Source organism: Lineus longissimus, chromosome 9 (assembly GCF_910592395.1).
Source record: "Lineus longissimus chromosome 9, tnLinLong1.2, whole genome shotgun sequence".
Lineage (NCBI taxonomy): Eukaryota > Metazoa > Nemertea > Pilidiophora > Heteronemertea > Lineidae > Lineus > Lineus longissimus.
The window spans coordinates 18,391,669-18,415,313 of NC_088316.1; the positions used below are offsets into that span (position 1 = coordinate 18,391,669).

General features: G+C 40.6%; 3 protein-coding genes across 4 annotated transcripts; 2 read left to right on the top strand and 1 right to left on the bottom strand.

Moving 5' to 3' along the window:
- Window positions 1-72: 72 nt before the first annotated feature.
- Window positions 73-5,897, bottom strand: LOC135493371 (kelch-like protein 9). Of its 2 annotated transcripts, none has more exons than XM_064780684.1 (9): window positions 5,624-5,897; window positions 5,033-5,179; window positions 3,666-4,692; window positions 3,245-3,390; window positions 2,862-2,964; window positions 2,452-2,628; window positions 2,054-2,182; window positions 1,740-1,824; window positions 73-1,044 (listed from the first exon to the last, which is right to left on the bottom strand). In XM_064780684.1, exons 2-9 carry the CDS (start codon window positions 5,168-5,170, stop codon window positions 912-914), a joined length of 1,938 nt encoding a protein of 645 aa, XP_064636754.1. In that variant the 5' UTR covers window positions 5,171-5,179; window positions 5,624-5,897; the 3' UTR covers window positions 73-911. The 2 variants fall into 2 exon arrangements, with proteins under 2 accessions (XP_064636754.1, XP_064636753.1); XM_064780683.1 differs by having other exon boundaries at window positions 928-1,381.
- Window positions 5,898-5,938: 41 nt separating this feature from the next.
- On the top strand, window positions 5,939-12,482 carry LOC135493370 (CWF19-like protein 2). The gene is made up of 15 exons (XM_064780682.1): window positions 5,939-6,052; window positions 6,357-6,458; window positions 6,735-6,830; window positions 7,104-7,229; window positions 7,435-7,554; window positions 7,770-7,973; window positions 8,192-9,097; window positions 9,314-9,535; window positions 9,878-10,018; window positions 10,237-10,440; window positions 10,656-10,772; window positions 11,055-11,210; window positions 11,503-11,583; window positions 11,818-11,919; window positions 12,125-12,482. The coding sequence occupies exons 1-15, from the start codon at window positions 5,963-5,965 to the stop codon at window positions 12,278-12,280; spliced, it is 2,823 nt and encodes a 940-aa protein (XP_064636752.1). The 5' UTR covers window positions 5,939-5,962; the 3' UTR covers window positions 12,281-12,482.
- A 3,591-nt stretch (window positions 12,483-16,073) lies between these two features.
- LOC135493532 (cyclin-G1-like) lies at window positions 16,074-23,428 on the top strand. The gene is made up of 6 exons (XM_064780930.1): window positions 16,074-16,365; window positions 17,255-17,371; window positions 17,690-17,827; window positions 18,741-19,178; window positions 19,780-19,982; window positions 20,224-23,428. The coding sequence occupies exons 1-6, from the start codon at window positions 16,228-16,230 to the stop codon at window positions 20,333-20,335; spliced, it is 1,146 nt and encodes a 381-aa protein (XP_064637000.1). The 5' UTR covers window positions 16,074-16,227; the 3' UTR covers window positions 20,336-23,428.
- The last annotated feature ends 217 nt before the right edge of the window (window positions 23,429-23,645 follow it).

Sequence of the window (23,645 nt, forward strand, 5' to 3'; positions counted from 1 at the left end):
GAGTCCACAAACAACAAGCGAATTAACAACAACACTGTATTTACTGATAAAAATATTTCTTCAAAATATCCTCTAACAAACGAGTATAATTTCACAACATTTGAGTCAATGAATCAAGAGACTACAGGAAATGCATTGATGAATGATGAAGTTTTTACTTTTGTGGTAAACTCAGGTAAAAACATTTTGTATCAACTAAACTTCAGCGGGTCTGGGCTAAGAATTTTGCGAATTCAATTTGAATTGCCATGATTTGGCGAGAGAGTAATAGTGTGAAAACTGATCAATTGATCAAAGTCAAAGGAACGATCGTTAGTCAAACTTTATCATATTTGCGGGCTACCGCGGTATCACACGTGGTTGCTATATCCTACATTGTAGTTCTACCCGTTGCCGCTACAGTGATTTTGGTGGCGCTGCCAGTCGCCTCGCTTGTAGGTCTGTGGTGCGACACTGTATGGTGTCGCCCCCTATTGTCGCAGTATGGTGTCGACACGTCGACACCATCCTATTATCAGATTCGCCTAGTTTCCCGCTCGCTTCGTTGCCATGGAGTCTACGGTCACGGGTTCCTCGAATCGTTCGTTGATTGGCTAGTCTCAGTACTGGCGGGCTGCCATTCTCGCACATGTTACTGTGGGCTGGGTCGGCCCCAAGATGGACAAACGATCGGCAATGGCTAGAGCTGACTCAATATGGCTAAAAGTGACAGCCACTTGACTTAACTTGAAGAAACACCGATATATAAGAGCAATATCTGTACTGGCTCGATCTTAACCTGCAAATCCTACAGCTTTATTTATTCTGCATTGTGTGCGAAGATTTGACTAGGCTATCAGATTATCCTGAGTTCAGAGTAGCCAATCAGACTGCCAAGAATTGGCCGTCTCCCTTGAGTTTTCAGATGAGTTTCAAATGAGTTCCAAGCCCCATTCATGTTGAGGACCCTCTTGATCATCATGGCCCCAATCTACATTGAGATCATCATGACCATAGGCCCAAACTGCGTGGGGACCATAATTGTCTTCTTCATCATCCAACATCCTGAATGAAAACAAAAGCTTGTCTTATTCTTTTTGAATGAAGTAGGATTCAACACACTTTCTTGAGTTAAGGCAAAGGTCCATATGGATCATGATCACAATATGTCTGCTTGATCCAACCACTGAATCAGTAGGCCTATGGGGATAATAATTGCAATCTACAAGACCACAACTAATCTACTTGTGCATCATGATCACCCATATCGACCATTGGATGTGGACCCCAATCTGCATTTTGATCCAAATCATAATAATATGCATAGGGTTCATATTCAGGGACATGGCGCCAATCTACATGAGGGTCTAGATCATCATTTTCGTCTCCATCGTCCAAAGCCCTGAATAAAGAGAAATGATTTGTTTGTAAACATGTTTTAACATGGCACAATGCTTGAACACCACGCACCATGTCACCAGTTTTGTTTGGCCACATTGGGCGTGGTGTGTTGCTTGAATAAGAAAGATGTCGATGTCCCCCTTTATCCGCCAGAGGGTTGAGGGGTAATAGGATATCTGACGGCAAGTCTTTCTAACGCAGTTGGAGAGAGTCACCCTCTATCACATGAGTTTACTGGGATCGACTGGAATTGAACCTGGGACCTTTGAGGTGACGGGCACTGATGTTGCCACTCCAACAGCCCATACCTGACAGACCCGGTCACGAATGGTCTCAATAATTGAAGTACCAGTACTTACACAGCTTCAAAGTTCCTGACCAACCAGTCTTCATCATCCATCACAGGTTTGTTCAGATTCACAGTCAAACAACAGAGGCCTAAACCTGAGAAAAAAACAACTTTTGAATAGTTAACACAGAAATTTTAATCGAAAGGTAAAATGAGGATCCGGAGGATTATTCATGAACTTGGAGTTGTTCTACTACTTGAGAGCAATCGGAATCAACCTGACTTTCAAGACCAACTTGATGAGGCTGATGTACGACAAGAACACCCAATGATGTAAACAAGAAGTGATGTCAGGCATAGGTTGGGATGAAAATGAAAACTAACTCTTGAGCTGTCGAGGTAGATGCCCATAGTTAATCCACTCGTCTTTCTTTGGGTCATATTCTAGGATGATAGACTGGACTTCTCCAAGACTGTTCTGGCCGCCAGCAACGTACAGCTTGTCTTCCATCACTGAAATTAGATAAGGCAACTGATGGTATACTTGTATACATGTAACCTGCTTGGCGGGAGGACAGATTTCAAGCACTGGTATTTCTGATGGCGAGCAGAAGCTATACAAGGTGTCTCCAAAAGACCCAGAAACTTATTTAGCTGATTTCAGGTTGCTTGTTGCTGTAATGGGATCTTAATTCTCTAGCTGGCCATTCCCGTCAAAAAAAAAAGATGTCATGTCACACCATCATTATTGGCCCAACAAAATTGCTTGAATTTAATCTTACCAGTGGCGGCATGGGAAGCCACATCACTCCTCATCGTTGACTGATATGTCCACTTGTCTTGAATGGGGTCATACGCTTCTACCGAATTGAGGTGACCTCCTCCTTGGTTGTAGCACAGCCAGCCACCACAGGCAATCAACTTATCACCAAGCCTGTTCATCGTGTGGCCAGCTCGCACTGAAAATACAATACAGAACATTTTAAGCAGCAAACACGAAAATTGTACAATCCTGGAATGAAGGCTCTGGTTTGTCAGAGATTCGTTTAAAATAACTAGGTTTACTGACATGTTTTTGTTGTAGAATCGTACAAATTGTCTCATTTTACCAGTAACAGTTACAGAAACCAGGCAGAGCATGTAGCTGAATCCATCAGATGTGCGAGTTCAATAAGGTCAGCATTCTACCTACCTGACTGCATAGGAGCCTTGGTCTCCCAGGTATTCGTCTCTGGGTCATAGCACCGCATGGTATTAACAACTGTATCACCTTCTACACCGCCACTAATATACACCTGAAATAAAGGAAAATAAGACTAAAGAAACCACAAAGGAGCAAGCACTGATAAATACCATATCTGACCTGGAAACATGTCATGTACAGAGGGAGGTGAAAGCTGGAGACCACTAAGTAAATTTAAGCTGTCAGAGAGAGTCCACCTCTCTATCATAGAGTTGTCCACTTATCACATGAGACAGGAATCGATCCACAGTGGTGACGGAACTATGCTGATGGTGCTTTTGACATCGCTCTTTTACCTGCCCCACTCTTTAAGAGCTCACAGATGAGAGTACCTTATTTCCATATTCACAGCCTGCATGATCATAAAGTGGTGTCTTCAGGGATGCTTTGAAAGACCATTCGTCCTTATTAAGCTCGAAGCCCTCTACTGATGCCCAGATCTGGCCATCCGACTTCCCACCTATGGCGTAGAGATAATCTAAAGAAGAAGTGAAAGAGACATAACCTGTATAAGATGTAGGTTGCAAACAAAAGATATTCTTTTTACTCCAGTGAGTCCACTAGATAGCCAAATCATACACAATAATACATTCAAGTTTCCCGAGGTGATCAACAAAGTTTTATAGCAGTTGCAACCCTATTTGATTACGTATGAGAACTAAAGATGTTCATTATATACTTCCTAAGATGGACAAATGACCTGATATCAGAAAAACAAAGCTAGTTTAAGGTTGATGGCTGAACAATTCTTACCTCTGCAATGTACAAGCACATGATGGGCCCTTGGTTCGATCATGTATGGTATATCCCACAATGCAAAGCCACTACTACAATGGAGCGTCTTGACTTCATTGGTCACGTGCATAAAGGTACCGATATCATCGTCATACAGGTAACCACCACATATCACTGCAAATCCGTTTATCTCAACTGTTGCGAAATTCGATCTTGGGTCCGACATAGCCGCTGCACCAAGTGGAAGCCATATCTTAAAATCACGGTGGAAGTAGTTATTGTCGCCATGTCCGCTGGGGCCATAGTCATCATCCTCTATGGCACCACTCAGTTGGATCAAGGTCTTCTTGTCGTAGCGAACACGAGTTCTATGATCATAGTACAAATGCTTTCGCTCTGGTAGTTGCATGAACTGGACACACTCCTCCATTAACCGTTTACACTTGCTGCAGGTGTTGAAAGGTTCTTCGGTGCTGGCGTATTCGATGGTCGACCATCCATCCTGGGTGTAACGTACCTTCTCCAGAACATCATATGCATGTTTTTGCCGGTTTGTCTTATCGTGCTGGTACCATCTCAACGCTGCTTTGAGTATTGCAAACTCGGACGACGCACGTAAAGAGTCACTTTCTAAATAACTTGCAATCTCTTTATGATCAAGTTCTAGAAATGCCTTTGTCTGTGAGAAATCCATGAAATTATCTAGGATGAGTTTTCGTCGGGTTTCAGGTAGATCTGACACACCAAATGTTTCACCTAAGGCAATGATGTCCAAGGAGTTTGTAAAGTCCATACTAGAAATGAGGAACTTTTTGCATTTTTCCAATGCATCACTTATTTGTAGAAAAGACGCTGTTTCCAGAATGGCACTAATGTTATCCATTGTGAGAAGGAGACGGCCAGAGTACGAGTATTCGAGGAGAGGTTTGAATCCAGAGAGTTTCAGCCCCTGGAGCTCGATACTGTCCTTGTTCTTTTCGATCATGTTGTGCATGAACATTGCCCTGAAGTAGTCGCTCACCCCGGCTAGAACGAGGCGATGGGTCTGGAACAAAGCAAAAATACAACATTGTCAACAATTAGTATGTTATTGCTTTTACATTTATTAAGATTTATTTAGATTCAGTACAGTGCACATTTTTCGTAACTGAGATCTGTGACCCGCTCTACCAAAACTAGGCGCTTGTCGCATCTGAACTCGACAGGTTGATACGGACTTGTTGTTCATTTCCCTATTGTAGACCTTTTGTGAAATCTATTACAAACTGATTTGGTCACATTTCACAAAAGGTCTACAATAGGGAAATGAACAACAAGTCCGTATCAACCTGTCAAGTTCAGATGCGACAAGCGCCTAGTTTTGGTAGAGCGGGTCACATCTTTACCTTGAATTCCTCCCCCTCAACAATAACAGTGATATCACAGAGTACACCTTCCTGGTGGAGTTCACTCATTCTTTGGAAGAAAAAGGTAGCAAAACTCTCAAGACCGCCTGGTTTCGAGCCATCTGATCTTGAAGCCATTTTGCAGAACTGAAAAATAGATGAAATAAAGATTAAAAGAGGGAACATATCCAAAATATCACCAATACCCCATTTGAATTTCTTTCAGGTGATTCCCACTGATTGGGAGGTTTTGCTGCTGCCTGTCTACTCGACGTCTCCAGAGTCTGCTGGACTGGACCTAGTGTTGCCAGTCCGCAACACTCGATATTTGGAATACCTGTCAGGCCGGTGTATGTAGCCAGCTTGCTTCATTGGCACATAGAACAATATATGCCTACTATGAACATGACGTGTAGCCGTTTTTATAGCCATAGGTAGATACTATATAGCCTAGCAAAGTTGCTAATAAAATAATAGGGCCTAGGCCTATAGCCAGGCCTACTACTTTGTCTGTACAGTCAGACAAGAACAAAACAAAATCAGTTGAAAATCTTTTTGACAGGTCTACAGTTACCAAACACACTAACTTACAATGAAACTTATCAACCAATATCTTCAGTAAATTTGCAGGAAGATCTTTTATTTGCAGCATTCACCACCCTGCTGAAATTTTTGGGTGGACAGTGCTGCCCTCTAATGGCATTTCGTCACATAACAATTGAGGCTCGTAAGCAGATCACCTCCGGAGTAGGGTAGGAAATGTGACCCGTTCACTGAAATGTTTAAAACAAAGAGTCAAAATTCCTTCCTAAACACAATGCAATCAAGTTTTTGACAAAAAATGCTTTATTATCGACATTTTTCTATCGCTCATCTCCAAACAACCCAGGAATTTCATTCTCCGCGAGATGTCGCCTCGATCGTTTAAAGATGTCTGTGCCCATTGCTTTTAGAAGTTCCCTTGAATATGAGGCTGAAAGACAAGAAAAACGTGATGCCAGATCACGATATCTAGAAAAGGTCTTCTTCAACATTAGCTTAAATATCTCATCTACATTTCTGGGAAATGGTGTTAAAAACTATTGAGTACCTTTTTTGTAGAGAACCTTTGAACAGTCATTTCAGATTCTCAAATTTGTAAACAAATCAAAATTGTAGTAGGCCTAGGCCTCGTGATTGTACCATCCTGTGTACATACATTCAATGTAGATAGACTGTACATAAATGGGAGGAATGTTGACATATATTGCGTAGAGTAGTGTAAAATTACAAGATATTGAAATTGAAGAAATGTAGGCCTATTACTTTTTCTTTCTAATTCTAGGCAAAGAAGGAATATGACAAAAATGAAAAAAAGAAGGAACTTGCCAGGCAGAAGGGGGATGACACTTGGATGTTACCGTCTGTCAGTAGCAGAGTTGATAAGGTCAGTTATACTGCAGTTGGCCTTGGTACTATTCTGCAAGTGCAAGTTTGTCAGTGACCGATTTGATGAGGTCATTAACAATGATCTTGTATTGTAAGTATGCAAATACATGTATGTATGAGTGGCTTAAACACTCTGTCCAGCTACCTTGTCATGGTATGTACAATAACGATGGTGTAAGCACCACCTGAAGTAGTGGTGTGATGGCTTTCCTATGGCTATGATGTGTTGAAATTGAATGCTTGTCATTAGTTCGTCCATATTGGTATTCCCTAGGAGTCAAGTAAACACAAGAAAAAGAAGAAAGACAAGAAGAAAAAGCACAAGAAGCATAAGAAAAGTAAACATAAAGATGGAGAAAGTTCAGACTCAGTAAGTTTTTGTATAGAATAAAATGGAATCTGAGTTACTATGAGCGGACCAGAACTATAAGGATGAGGAACAAAGGCATACTCTTCTTTGGCTCATGGAGTCTGCACATCTTAAAATTTATCAAATCATACAGGCATTAACAACTGTTGGTCAATCACTGAAAAAAATGCAACACAGCCTGTTACAATCTGGTGTTGAGTAAACAGAAAATATGAAATTCTTGTTGACCTGAAATTGCAGTTATCATATTCTTCTCTCTCTTTACCTTACCAGGACTCTGATGAACCTACCTGGGTTGAAAAAGGACATAGTGAAGATCCAATGGATACAGATGCCTCTCTACCTTCAACCAAAGTTGTCAAGGGGCCAGCGATGATGCCTCAAGATTGGAAATTACAGGTAAATTTTATTCTCTACAGTGTTCATTAGCCTGGCCCTGGCATGAGTGACAATACATGTATCATGCTCTGTAGCAGCTTAACTTCCCCTAAGAAATCATGGTACAACAGAGCACTTTGAGCAAGATCTGTCCAATGAAATGCACTGGAACATTGGAACATTTAACTTTACATTGTTTCTTAAAGTTGATCATGTCCTCTTCTAGAGAGATGACTGGATGGCGGCTCCTATAGATCTCGTCCCGTGTGTTACAAGAGATGAACTCAGAGACAGAATTAAAAAGGACAAGAAAGAGAAAGAAGAGGAGGTCAACCTTTTCGATCAGGTTTGGAGTTTTTCAAATAATGAATGGGGGGGGGGGGGGGGAGTACACCTTGTTAAACACTCTTAATTCAACTTAATTCCAACTTCAACATTTCATGATGGTAGATCAGTATTCCAGTCTTACGTACAACTGACGCATGCTGTGTTTATCAAGTCGATTTCATGGCCTTTGATATCTAAGGTTTGTCCTAAAATACTCATTTGGACTCATTCCAGCCTGGTCAGCATGCAAGAGAACTCAATCCATTCTGGAAAGATGGTGGTACAGGTGTCCCTGACGAGAGTCCATCAGCTAAGGCGTCGGCCCCTGTATTGGGAGATGGTGGTGTTGGCTGGTTGAAGAAGGCCTATCAGCGATGCGTCGAGCAGGCAGAAGAAGAGAAAAGATCTCTTGAAGATATTGCTGCTGAACGATATGGTGTAGGTTGATAGTTGTCTCGAGTGGCTTTGAATTTAAAATCACCGAAATTATGTCTTAATATTTGTCATATATTTCAAGTTTTGGTTGAGGCTTTCTACGTAGTTAGAAAATGAATTTGACTGAACGAATTGGACTACTTTTGAGACCTTTCCTTGTCTGAGAGATATTTCTGCCATGTTTAAATATAAAAAAGCTTTGATTTGTCATTATCTTCCAGTCCTTGGAAAAACTTGAATCCATGATCATGAAAGCGGAGAGAAATCTTCAGAGGAAGAGAGAAGAAGAGCAACTGACAAGAATGGAGGAACGAAAAAAACGTAATGATCGCCATGGAGATCGCGTGAGGAGATCTCGCTCTAGAGATATAGATGTATCTCGACGACGAAAAAGTAGGTCAAATTCTCAAGACAGAGACTCTTCCAAATGTCAGAATAGGTCGTATTCTAGAGAAAGAGGGTCATCAAAACGCCGTAGAAGTAGGTCCAGTTCTAAGGAGCGATATTATTCTCGTCGCCGAAGGAGTCGGTCATGTTCTAAAGACAGGGAGATGTCACGGCGTAGTCGGTCTGATTCTGCAGAACAACTTTCTCGGCGGCAAAGGAGCAGATCACAGGAGAGGAGTCAGCAAAGGAGGAGTCGAAGTCGATCAAAAGAACGGGAAAGTTCTTCATCCAAATATAGATTTATGAATCCTAATGACAATCAGAGCAGCAGACGTCAATTTATGAAACCAGATGATTCAGAGAAATCCTCCAAAAGAACATTTATGAAACCTGGAGATAGTGATTCTGGGAGTATGCGATCAAAATATAGAAAACCAGACTCTGGTAATGACAATATCCCTGCATGGAAAAAGCGTGACTTTATCAAAGCAGATGATAGGGGAGAAGACAAAAGTGTATCAAGGCATTCAGATAGGAAAGATCTTCCTTCGGCCAAAAAAGAATCACAGAAAGCTCCTTCACCAAAAAGGAGAGATGCATCTGACAGTGAGGATAGCAGCTCCTCGGAACCAAGTGAAAGTTCTGAAGAGGAGGTCCCACCACAGGTGCCAATACTGTCTGAGCAGGAAATGAATACTCTGGGTGCGAAGATCGTCAAGGCTGAGCTCATGGGTAATGAGGTGAGCAAGTCAAGTACATTTTAAGTAACCCCAAAGCAAAACAACTTTAGAGATGCCTGGTGTTACACGATGAAAATATTGAATAACAAGTTAGATCTTGTTGGCTCCAACCTTCTTTCCATGAGATGGCCTGTGATGTAGCAAATAAGCAGGTGTATCAGACTTTTCAAGCACTGGTTGGCACAAGAAAATAAGTTTTGTGTGATTTTTTTGCAGGATTTAGCAGCAAAGTTAAAAACTCAGCTAGAGTTGGCAAGGTCAGCTAAAGAGGCCAATGCAAGCAGGGTAGCAGCATCTGGTGGTAAGAAAACAAAACAAAAAGATGTCGCGCCAGAAGATGTGATGCTGACAACGATTACTAGATCAGGAATTGAGATGCCTCTGCCTGCACGCAAGACACCTCAAGAGCCATCTGGTGGCAGGCGGAAGAAACAAAAGGTGCTTAAGATTTGAAAGGCAACTTCTGTGAATTTGATCACGAATGCCTGCTTTCATTTTATGGCAAGAAAGTAACATCATGCCTGGCAGAAAACTAGACTATCTGGTGAACACAGGATTGGTCTGTCATAGTTCTTACCATGAAAACCACTAAGATACACCATCCAAAAACCTTTCCTTATTATCTGTCACACAGGGCTAGATTATGGATTTTTTCTCCGAGTTTCTCGTGTTGGACTTTGTTTACTGGTCAAAGTAGGAAGTGGACTCTCTCTTAATGGTGACTGCCCATATGTATAACTCAAATTGCCATTGATGTTTATGTCATCTTGACAATTTCAGGTTACAACCCATGGAACATCTGGCGAGCGGGAGAGATATTTTGCTGATGATGACAAGTATGACCTCAAGACAATGTTCCAGCGAGAGAAGCTTGGTACTGCTGAGGATCAGGACAGGATGTTTGCAAGACTGGCTGGAAAGGTTGGCATGATATAAACAATATTTTCTTTTTGATTGTGTGTTAATTGGTTTCATTGCTCAAAGCGCTATTACCCTAGCTATAATTGGCCTGTCCATTCATGATTTAGGCTCCAATCCTATTTCGAGGTTGAGCTGCAGATACAGGAACTTCAAGAGTGTACAATTCAGGTTGACTTGGTCGAGATACTTCTTATGTGGTTCTTCACAATCTTTTACAGGCAATGGAAAAAACTGATGATGACTACCAAGTTGATGACGTGTTTGTCAATCGTGCCAATAAGAAGTTGTCGGATTCAAAAGAGGAAAACCGTCAACGATCAGATGCCATTGCTCAACATAGCAAGATGGCGTCTGCCCTCGGTCGCTGCGACTTGTGCCTGGAGAAATGTCCTAAACATCTCATAATTGCCATTGGAATAAAAGTGAGCATAATTTCTCTTGAAAAAGGAAGCTGCGTTGTCGTTCGATGTTAAAATATCAGTTTGAAAAACTTCTGTGAAATTTTCAGATTTACTATAAACAATTAGATAATTACATACACGTACATTGTATTGTAGCTTGATGGTCTCCATGTTTGACTTAATGTGGCAAAACTGGCTCCTACCTCCACTTTATAAACCTTAATTGCATTTTCCAGTGCTATCTGTGCTTGCCAAACTACCTGTCTCTGACAGAGGGCCATTGTCAGATTGTGCCAATCCAGCATGTCTCAGCAGGAACCGCTGCTGATGAGGATGTGTGGAATGAAATACAGGTAGGCCAGAAAGTGGTCGTGACTCGTAGCCTTGGGTGAGGTACTTATTTGTACAATGCATCTCAAGTAGGACTACAGGGCAAGGATGGACGACATTGGATGGTTTGCATAAAGAGTACAGTTCAATCTGTAATCGGCGTTGTTGAAAAGAGGGCATTGCATAATATGTCAATCGGTCCTTTGCAACATGAATGTCAGACCTCAATAAAGTTCAATTAACAGGATTTTGAACATGTCCACCAATCAGTTCAGTAATTACAATGTTTACATTGTTACTTTCAGGTCTTCAGGAAAGGTCTAACAAAACTGTTCGAAGATAAAGACATGGATTGTGCCTTTATGGAGACTGTGATGGGGTTGAAGTGGCAGCCCCATATGATAATGGAGTGTGTCCCCATGCCGAGGGAGACTGGAGAAATGGCACCAATATACTTCAAGGTATTGATTAAACTTGGCACTTCCTGAAGTGCAACACACCCTAGGACCTCATGTGAAGTGGTCAAGTCATAACTACTACAATACTACCGGCATTGGCCTATTGTAGTAGTAAAACCTTATAGGTCTGGATGGTGCAACATGGCACTTGGTATTTTTTCTTTTGGGCAAACACTGTATCCCCTACCACCTGAAACTGTACAGCATTAGATTCTAAGTTATGTGGATTTGACAAATGCAGTGAGCCCTCGGATCTGTGTGTACTGTTTGAATAACTTTTTGCCTTTCTTTGCAGAAAGCTATCCAAGAGTCTGGGACTGAATGGGATCAGAACAAGAAATTGGTTGATATAAGGCAAAAGGATATTAGGAGATCTGTGAGTTATTTATTGTTTTTACGTTGCAAATAGGGATGGGGAAAAGTTGCCTGTAGTTTGCATTTTTCTCTGAGATTATTCACTGCACTTTTCTCAATTTGTGTGCTTGAAAACTCTTAACTCTACTACATACAAACTAAGTTACATTCCTTCATACGTATAGTTCCTTCCTTAACATAAGCAAATGGCTCATTCTTAATATTCCTTATAACTGTGTCTCTTTCCTTGTTTTAGGTCCCTAAAGGTTTTCCCTACTTCAGTGTGGATTTCGGTCTCCAAGGAGGATTTGCACATGTCATTGAGAATGAAAAGATATTTCCTAAATATTTTGGAAAGGTAGGGAAATAGTAATCTTTGAAAATTTCCAAATAGAAATTATTTGTAAACTGGTGACGCCACTCCTAAATAGTATCTTCTGAGTAGCATTTGCCTGCAAAAATATATTCCAGTTCACATGTGTTTCAAGACTCCAGGTTGAAACACAGAGATCTTAAAAGCTACTTCCTGGCGCCAAAGGGATAACTTTCTTCTTTCACTTCAGGAAATAATTGGTGGGATGTTGGACCTGGAACCAAGGTTATGGCGGAAACCAATGAAGGAAAACTTTGAGGATCAGAGAACGAAAGTTTTGCAATTTTCAAAATGGTGGAAACCATTTGATTGGACACTTCAGCTGCACAAACAAGACGATGACTGAATTCAGATTTTGTATATAATTGGACAAAACTATATTTTGTTGAACACATAGGAATGCAGTTTTCAAACATTAGTGAAAATCCCTTTCCTGGAGTAGTCCATGCAGACAGCCAAGCTTGGAGCTTGTGAAATGAGAGTGCGGAAAATAAAGGACAACAGTTATGGTTTGTTTGGTTTCCCCCAACAAACTGTATGTCACATTGGATGCAATAAATGACATTGTTACTTTGACAACAGATGTTGTTCTTTGTGTTGTATGACCTGCCTGTTGTGCGGCTGGTGATCCTTCCCGAGACGTCCAGACGTGTGCAATAGTGACAAGTATTTAGAGAGAGACAGTGTAATGAGTTTGTCTCCGAATTCGTACTGGTCCTGGTGCCAGGCTTCAGTTTGGCTCTGACCAGTAAATCTCGTGTAAAGCCTTGATAATGGGGGATTCAAACAAATGGAGGTTTGTTCAGTGTCAGGCAACAATGTCTTTTTTGTTCCTGGATGATTTTGTACGGTTCAGTTGTGACAAAGAAAAATGGTGGTTGTTCTTCGATGTCTGTCTGTGTGTCCGGCGATGAGAGACAATCGGTCTTGCCTGTGAGCTTTGATCAATGACTGTCTCATCTCTCTCATCATGTTTTCAATACAGTGGAGCAGCCAAGACTGATTTGTCCTGGCTGTGACTCTCTCATCTCTCTCGTCATGTTGTCAACACGGTGGGGCAGCCAGGACTGATTCGACCTGGCTGTGACTGTCTCATCTCTCTCATCAGGTTGCCAACACGGTGGAGCAGCAAAGACTGATTTGAACTGGCTGTGACCGTCTCATCTCTCTCACTATGGTCAACACGGTGGAGCAGCCAGGACTGATTCGGCCTGGCTGTGACTGCCTCATCTCTCTCATCAGGTTGCCAACACGGTGGAGCAGCAAAGACTGATTTGAACTGGCTGTGACCGTCTCATCTCTCTCACCATTATGGTCAACACGGTGGAGCAGCCAGGACTGATTCGGCCTGGCTGTGACTGCCTCATCTCTCTCATCATTGTTGTCAACACGGTGGAGCAGCCAGGGCTCATTCGACCTGTCTATGACTGTCTCATCTCTCTCACCATGTTGACAACTTTGTAGAGCAGCCAACAAGACTGATGTGGCCTGGCTGTGACTGTCTCATCTCTCTCATCATGTTGCCAACAAGGTGGAGCAGTAAAGACTGATTTGGCCTGGCTGTGACCGTCTCATCTCTCTCACCATATTGTCAACACGGTGGAGCAGCCAGGACTGATTCGAACTGGCTGTGACTGCCTCATCTCTCTCACTATGTTGACAACTTGGCAGAGCAGCCAAGACTGACGTGACCTGGTTGTGACTGTCTCATCTCTCTCATCATGTTTTCAATACGGTGGAGCAGCCAAGACTGATTTGTCCTGGCTGTGCCTGTCTCATCTCTCTCGTCATGTTGCCAACACGGTGGAGCAGCAAAGACTGATTTGAACTGGCTGTGACCGTCTCATCTCTCTCACCATTATGGTCAACACGGTGGAGCAGCCATGACTGATTCGGCCTGGCTGTGACTATCTCATCTCTCTCACGATGTTGACAACTTGGCAGAGCAGCCAACAAGACTGATGTGGCCTGGCTGTGACTGTCTCAACTCTCTCATCATGTTGCCAACACGGTGGAGCAGCAAAGACTGATTTGAACTGGCTGTGACCGTCTCATCTCTCTCACCATATTGTCAACACGGTGAAGCAGCCAGGACTGATTCGGCCTGGCTGTGACTGCCTCATCTCTCACCATGTTGACAACTTGGAAGAGCAGCCAAGACTGATTTGGCCTGGCTATGACTATCTCATCTCTCTCATCATGTTTTCAATACGGTGGAGAAGCCAAGACTGATTTGTCCTGGCTGTGACTGTCTCATCTCTCTCGTCATGTTGCCAACATGGTGGAGCAGCAAAGACTGATTTGAACTGGCTGTGACCGTCTCATCTCTCTCACCATTATGGTCAACACGGTGGAGCAGCCAGGACTGATTCGGCCTGGCTGTGACTGCCTCATCTCTCTCATCATTGTTGTCAACACGGTGGAGCAGCCAGGACTGATTCGGCCTCGCTGCGACTGTCTTATCTCTCTCACCATGTTGACAACTTGGCAGAGCAGCCAACAAGACTGATGTGGCCTGGCTGTGACTGTCTGATCTCTCTCATCATGTTGTCAGCATGGTGGAGTAGCCAGGACTGTCAAACAGTTGTGTGAGCTCACTAGAGCTTGCACTTACGTAATAATATGAAACTAAAATAATAAAAATAATAATAATGATGATGATGATGATGATGATGATGATGATGATAATGATGATACGACCAAGGCATGCGAGCCCCATCGGCGGAACCCCAAACCGCCCTCTCGATCGTATCCGTACCACGCCACTAGGCTGTCAGCTGGGCTCACGGACTCCAGTATTTCGACCGGCAGTATCTAAAACCACATACCCCCACATACCACATACCCACATTTTTGCAGGTGGGGCAATCCAATGACGTTTGAAGCTTTTTCTTCACAACTATTGTTAAAAGGAAAATCTGTCGATCTTTCAGAGGGCGCAACCGCCAGTAACTTATGTTAAAGGGGAAGTCTGTTTTGTTAGGGGAAATTTGTCGATATTTCCACCGAATGTGGTACTGACTCTGCCAAATGGGAATATCTGTCGATATAAAGGGAGATATGGTGACATTTGAATCCTAGAGGGTGCCTCCGTCACTTTCTAGTGTTAAAGGGAAATCTGTCGATATTTCAATCTTAGAGGGCGCCACCGGATTTCACTGTTAAAGGTGAATCAAAACGATATTTTGAACTCATAGGGCGCCACCGCAAGTAACTTCTGTTAAAGGGGGAGTCTGCACATACTGATTTTAAATGATATCAACTGACAGAATTTTGGTCGATTTTGAAATAGGAACCCGATCTTTTTCTGGATATTGTCTCACATGCAGTATTAGCACGGCCCCGTATTGTGTCAAATTCTGACATGTCTAATGTCATGAAAACGCTGACAACAAGATTATTTTAGACACTGCTATCATTATCTGTAAAGGTCTTTGAAATTGAAGAAAGGCAAACTACTCTTCAGGAGCAATGTTTTAACAATTCATTCTGGTTTTATAATACTTTTAGCCGCCATATACATGTAATTTTTTTAAAAATGTCTTTGTGTGTATTGTATTGGTCATATGTGTACTACGGACTGTAATACTGTCTGTATCCTTTGATAGTTGTGCAATAAATTGAATTGCATTGAAGATTATCATCGGAAGTTCAAGGGAGCGAAACGACTTTGATTTGGAGCGAAACGACTGTCAGGGAGCGAAACAACCGCAATACTCAGAAATGCAGCGCACTCGCGGACAAAGATAGAACAACTCGACATTTTTTTCACCGGTTTTCGCTGCGCATGCGTACCAGCCATCCGGAAACTAATAATGGCGGCAATCTGAACTTGTTTTGTGTAAGTTTTTGAGAGTTCAAAAAGTTCTTTAAGGCTCATGATTTAAGATAATTTAGCAATCTGATAACTATTACGTGTTAAGAAACAGACGTACCACAGAAGATTTATAAACATGACCACGAAAAGCGGAAATCAACTAAAGATGACGGCTGGTACGCATGCGCAGCGAAAACCGGTGAAAAAAATGTCGAGTTGTTCTATCTTTGTCCGCGAGTGGCGCTGCATTTCTGAGTTTGGCAAGTCAAGTATTCACCGCTGGCCAATCAGAAACTGTGTTTCAAAACGGGCACTTGCGCCTTGAAGGAAACGAACGAAGCTTTGTTTACTATACATTGGCAGACGACTGGCAGATCAACCAAAATATTTCACGGAGACACATCAAAAGCGAAAATGTTGCTATAGATTTTACGTTTATTCGATTTAAAAAGCTTCTAAGAAGGCGGAGGGTTGGAATGGGGCCCGTAGCTGCTGAGATTGTGGAGAAAATGGAAAGTTTTGAGGACGGGTTCAACTCGAATTTGGTCGGGAGAGTCAGCTGTGTTCGCGATGTAAACAAAAGTTTGAACCTGTTGAGCTCCGCTCCAACTTCGGTAAGTTTACCTCGAATTTGAATAATTTCTCATGATTTCATAATTCATTATTGATCTATGATATTTCAACTAACGTTTACCTAGAAAGGACATGGGAAAAATTTTATTTTTTCAAAGAATTCGACCGATAAAGTTTATGGGGCGTCGTCCTTAAAACCGAGCCAAAACGAACTGACAGTTATGACCTACTTTTGTTTACATTTTTGCACACTCATTTTCGATTAGAATTCAATGCTGTAGGGTAGTAAAACAAAGACCAAATGTTCATATTGCACTTCTTTTAAAAATATGGAGTTTCTTGTTGGTAATTTTTGGTGGGAAACCCGGCATCAGACTCAGAGTTTGGCTGCCTTTGTTTCATTATTCATAAGACGACATAATGATAATCGCTCCAAATTCCACTCATGATCAATGTCATGAGTGGGTCATTGCATTGTGTAAACTGTAATTGTTGGCCTAAATTGCATCAGCAGTCCTGGGATTTTCTTGTGACTTGTATTGCCTCAGAGTTCAAGGTGGCTCTTTGGGGGTTTTTTTAATGATGGATTTTGAATTATCAATTAGGCCTAAGATTTTTTGAATAAATTCAATCGACATCATCATTCAGATCTTAGTGAAAAGTGAGACCCAAAATAAGATGGGAGCTCAACCTACATCCTATAGTGTTATAATAGGAGTCCATACTCCATAAGGCTTTGCGAAAGTGAAAATAGATGTTGCCTCGTCATGACAGGATGATGCCATAAAATATGGCATCTAGGCCCTATCTTTAATTAGGCGTTATTATGTTACTTGTTAGTTTGGATGAAATGAAATAACTTACGCAACATTCTTCATAATTCTTCTCCATCTATGGCTTTTTCCACCTCTTCTTCACTTCACTCTTCAGTCCACCCAAATTGTGAGTTCCGGTTTGAAGTATCTGGAGATGCTGGATCGAGCATTGAGCAGAGCTGAAGGATATCGACCAATCGCCACCACAAACAGCCTGCGCTATGAGGAAGCGGTAAGTAAGGGAAAAATCAAATGTTCTTTATTCGGCACTGAAGTTTGAACGATAAATGGTTTGGTTCTGAGAGCTCTTGTAGTGGAATGTTCATCCAGGGTTCATTCAATTTGTATTGTCTATCTATCAGTATCACTGTCACTCTGCTACCAAACCAGTATTTTGAATGTTTCTGGGTCACCATGACATTACTACTAAGTAAATACTACAACTACAAGGCAGTGCATGATGTAACCAAATTTTCATGACGAATGAATTATAATTCAAGGAGTAGGGGCATATCAACCACCTGATGTCATGTATTTCTTCTGCTTGCAGAATGAGAACAAAGTTACGTGTCAGCAAAGAGATGACGCCATCACCAACCTGAGATGCCTACACCTCTTCTATGGCTTCAGTCCTGAAACACTTGCCCTAACTGCAAATCTGCTCGATCGATTCCTTTGCAAAGTAAAGGTAGGTACGATAGTACAATTGTACAGCTTTATGTGTTGAAAATTTGAGAACTAACTGTCTCACTGTCTGGTACAGTGGAATCACTTTCAGCACACCCTGTTTTAGAACACATCCTGACATCAACCGCAGTAATCATTGCAATTCAACAGGTGTTTCACAGCTTGTTGATGAAAGAGATGCAGCAGAAATTTTCGACTTCAGTTGCTCACTTTTTGAGTTCATACACGGTTCAGTTGGTCATCTGATCAGGAATCATTAACATTTTGATAGGCATATTACCAATTTCTGGTGCATCAATCCAAGTGATATTGCCGTTTTCTACCTGCGGAGTATCCCATTATGTCAGCTGAATCATACAGGATTTCCTAGGCCTGTTAATCTAAAAATCAATATCATGATGAATAAGCACCTCTATTTGTGCATAAAATGGGTCATAATTATAAAATGTGGGACAGGTAATATGTGGGACAGTTGGAATAATTTTCTCCACAATGATTGATGAGTACCACTGGAGTACAGAAAAATTAAAATTTTTAGGCATGATTTACCAAGACAGGTCATCCTGCAAACAGCAGCATATTCCATGAGCTGTTCCAATTTTGTAACCACACTGTGTGACTCTGAGCAATCAATAATATCAACATTGGCGTTGACATGTGTTGTGATTGATAAACTCTGTGGCTTTATTGTGAGTCACCATTGGCCTTGTTACCCTGGATTTTATGTTTCATATTGCAAACAGACTTTGGACTATGAAATATTTATTGAACATTGTTTGAATTCCTGAGCACTGGAACTTGAGGTATGATTTTTGCAATGTTCTGCGTTTTTAAAATCAAGTTGACAGCCTGTCAAGGCAAAACCTAGTAAATAGGCACCGGCCCTTAACGTTATGAATCTATTAATGTTGCAGGTGAGGTCGAAATATTTGGCATGCATCACAATGGCTTGCTACTTCATTGCTGTCAAAACCATAGAGGAAGATCAGGATATCCCATATGGAGCTGAACTTGTCCATCTCAGCCAATGCGGTGGGACGGCTGCAGATTTACTGCGGATGGAAAGCATCATCTTGGATAAGTTGGACTGGGATCTCAACATCGTGACACCACTGACATTCCTCGATAACTTCTACGCCATCTTTGTTGAGAAGTTCCCTCAGCTTTCTTCCACTCCACTCCTTGAGGCGACGACAGCCAAGTTAGAGGTGTGCATGTGCCATTTTGGTTTTCATCGCTTCCAGGCACCAACGGTAGCGCTTGCCTTGCTCAGCTGCGGTTTGCAAGAACTGAAGATGAAGGGGCTTGTGGACATGTTGACAGCCGTGGTGGATATGCAAGCCTATTGCAAGGTAAATGTTCCAAAACCATGGTGAATGGTTGGTCCTCACCGTAGCACACCTCTCTTTGTCCTCATAAAGTGCCTATAAAAGATGCAGGTGGCAACTTAAAACTTCTCATCACAGTTCAACTGGCTTGTCAACACCATCTGCCAAGAACCCACAAAATCTTTCAACCAGATCACAATATTTGCACTTGCTCTACATGTCTGTCCCTAGTTTTACCATTGGCAGGTGAACCTTCTTTGTTATCCATATAATAGTTAATGCCAAGAATAAATAAACACTGGTCTTTATGAATTCTTGATATTATGTATGATTGTCAGAAAGCTGATTTACTCAACAATGGCACAAACCATAAGCTAATAATGAGGCTTTCATTCAGTAAAATAACTTGATAAACCAAGTGTATTGTGTTGGGAATGGCTTAGGGGCATGAAGAGGTGACTTGTGCCATTGTTGTCACTCATGCTGCATGTCTCACCAGTGTACACTCTCGGGACCATACATTTGCTGATTTTAACATACATTGACTATGCCCTCAATCATCAACTAGCTCAGCCTAGAGATACCATTATATAGTTTTAAAAGTTAGTGATTATGTCCTTTGTAGGTTTCTGATGCTGAATTTCTAGAATGCCGAGGTATGGTGATAGAATTCCTCGTGCTCTACTACGGCCAGAAGTTAAAAGTTCCGAAGCAGCGTATGGTTTGGGCCATATCCCGACGAACGATGAGCCAACTTAAGCCTTCCTATTATAATGTAACAGATCTGCCAACAATTTATGAAGATGCGGATCAGAAAGCTCATCCAAGGTAAGTGCTGAATATTGAATTAAACTTGACAGAAAAATGTCTTGCTGTTCTAAAGTGATTTCCCCATTGTAATTGTGAGAAAGAGTAGGAGTTGGAAGTAGAATTCACTATGAATAACATTATGAAAATGGAAAATATCTTAGTTATTGTCGATACAGGCATGACAGGCAAATATTAAGATTCCTCATCAAAAACTAAATGTTTTGAAATTATTTTCTCACCCTTCACTTGTTTATTACAGTGAGTCTGCTGATTCTGGATTCGAGTCAAGTTCTGCCAATGCTGAATCAGATGAAGACAGTGAGGCCACAACGACACTGCCTGAATATAAACAAGAGAACATTCCATTCTGATCTGCTATGATATGTCACCTTGAGGATGTGTGTTATGACCATTTGGATGGTACTGAGCTAAGAAATTAGGACATTCCAATTGCCATAGTGGTGGTGTGAGGTGTGAAATGAAGAGTGACCGTCGCATGACAAATTCTCCAACGTCAGTGTTCTTCAAAAAGAACAAATTTCCAGTTACAAAAGACAAAGTCACCCTTGTTGCTCCAAAGGTTTAATTCAATCAAATATTTTACCGTCCATAATTGATATGAATTCTCTCATATGGAGCTGTACGTACTGTGTCATTGGAAGTGTGTTGTCAAATACTTCCTCAGCAATTTTGCAAGGTTGTAGCTAATTTTGTGTGTCACCGTGTGTGTTTGGAACTTTAACTCGACACAATGTTTTAATATCTAGAATGTTAAATGTTAAAGATTTTGTATGTGAAAAGTCTTGTCTTATGATGTCTGATTGTGAATTGTGATAATATTATATTTGAGATTTTAAGTGGTATAAAGTGGATTTTTGACAAAATATTCTGGTGTAGTGCAACATCTTTTTGGAATTATCACTCACTAGTCTGCACTAGAAATTTCAGACGAACTATTAAAGTGAGAGCTATAACTTGTAATTTATATAAATTCACTTCTTAGAAATGACAACATTACTATATCGGACATACTTGATCAACACTTTTCTTATTTGCATTTGTATCCAGGCTTATGTTATGTGTAAATGTATGCGTTCTCAGTATTATCTTATTCTAAGTTATTAGTAAATGTTGTAGATGCTTGTTAGATGAGCTGGTTTGAATGGTCGATTCTTGATATCATAATAATTTAACTCCATGCTATTTAGGAAGAAAATGAGCTGTTGGGTTTAGTGTGTTGATGGAATTGATTTCAGGTAAGGTGATTTTATAACTGATCTTAGAATTGAAATCAATTCATTGACATGTCTGCAATCCACAGGTACTTTCTTTGTCTTACAGTTTGAAGTTCATTGAGATTAGTAGAGTTCATGTTTTTATCACACATGTAAGATAACCCTTGAAACCTTTGCTAATCTTTGTCATGATATTTTAGTCTAGACTTAAAACTGGCTTATTCGGCTGTTACATATTGCTTTAAATCAGGGATTGTTCACTGCCGTGTCATATGCTTATGTTTTGGTGCTTTGAAAAACCACCATATTATGTTAGTGTAAAATGAATATGATGGTTTTAAAATTAATGCTGGTTATGGAAAGATCTGCTATTCAAAAAGGTGGGCGTTATTAAATTTTTTAGCCAGATACATGTATTTAACTCAACTTAGAAAAGTTTTAACTGGAGTATGGCTGATGTACTGAAGTCAAGTTGTCCTGTACAATTAATAGCTGATAACACAATGACAATGCCAACAGCCGTAATAACCCACAGGGGAAAAATTCCCAAGTTCAAACCACCACCTCTTGCAACATTTTGTTTTCTTTTACCAATGCAATGCAGTGGGCACCATATCTTAACCTCTAAATGTAATAAAAAAGGTAAAATGCATTTTTCAGCTTAACTGTGATAATGTTTGATACGTTCGTATCACTCATCGAAGAATTGCAATCTACCGATCTTGTCTTGTTAGTAAAATTGTTGTTCATTCAAGTTCTGAAGTGAAGAATATTTGTCTCAATATTATGATGATTTTGAATTCAGTTATTCTTAACTTTAGAGCATAATACTTCCTTGTTAGAGTGAATGTATTAAGTGGCATCAGTGCAAATTAGAATGCATGCAGGAAGGCCCAAGCTTTCTTGTTCGTTGATTTTGCTAGTTATGAATGTATCTTGCTAAGTTCAGTCCATTTGTAGGACATCATTTCTGTGTGAAGCATCCCTGAAGAAAACAAGAAAAAAATTCAGAAAAACAAAAATTATAAAAAATATTTATTGTGCACAAAACATGTCTAAGCACTGTTTCCGAGTAGATGATGTACGTCGTTGTTTTTCTGGTTGTCTCTTTATAGCAGATGACCTCAAAATGTTTGTCAATTGCTACATGTATAAAGAGTTTCATTTTCTTTATGATTACCAAGTAAGTGCATGAAATTCTATAATTTAAATGTTGTCTGCTTTCTTTGGCTTTAAAATCACATTGATCCGCTTCATGCCGAGCAGACTTCTGTTGTTTCTTAGTGCAATCTTGTGCGTAATGTGTTAATTGAATAATTTATTCCACTTCTTATTTATATGTCTTAGATTCAAAGTTACAAGATTCCATGAGAAACATTATTTTCATCGTTGACAGACTCCAAGTCAAAAGATATCTAATATTATCTCTGTGAGATATTTGTATTGATTTGATGAATTTTATATTGGAATATCCATCTCACCATGACTTACTAGAATAGTCAGCTGGTGACTTCATTAAATCTGTTCGTAGCTTGGTCATATCATGTGAAGTTTAAACAAGTAGGGCATTGGTATAATAATTATATTGTAACTCTTAGTTAGTTTGTGGAACTACCACTATAGATCCATGCACTTGATTGGGACCAACGTTTACGAAAACGTCGCGTCTCGTCACGTTACAGTAATGTAAAATGCATGGTGACGTGACGACGGCCAACACTACGTCATGTAAACGTTGTTCCCAATCAAGTGCATGAATCTATAGTACCTGTGCTCTTTTTTGGACTTTGAATCGACACCATGAGTGGCATGGGCAGGAGTGTAAACTCTTTCGAAACCTGGTGTGCGCATGCATTTCCGGATACAAAATCTTGTAATTTTCCAACTTATGTCAATCATGGCGCCAAAGTCCTCAAAGCAGTATTTAATGGTACGTTTTTGTATAATACTGTCACATATCATTGTGCAACTCTATGCAATAAAAATTGTACATTGTAAATTATTAGAATTGCTACTAGAATGCAGGGTCAAAGTCAAATCTTAAAAGGTCATGATCAGATCCCGAAATAGATGAGAATAATTGTATATAGATTAGATCAGTGTCTTGTAAATGGTGTACATTTTAGCTGTAAAGAATGTAGAATTGTTTGTGTAAAGATTTTGTAATTTTATCAAAGAGAACAAAAGCATTTTATAAAAACGAATAAAATATTTCTAAATTTTATAGAATTATGACTTGTATTATTCAATATTTCGTGATCTTGATGTGTCTGTACATGTACTTGATTTTAAATAACTGCCTCACAAGGACTTGTGTACACTGGCCCCCAGAGTTGACATCACAACGTTGGCTCTGTGAATTGTTTCCTCCTAGCCACTTTTTAGCCAAGTGGCTATCACTTTTAGCCATATTGAGTCAGCTTTAGCCATTGCCGATCGTTTGTCC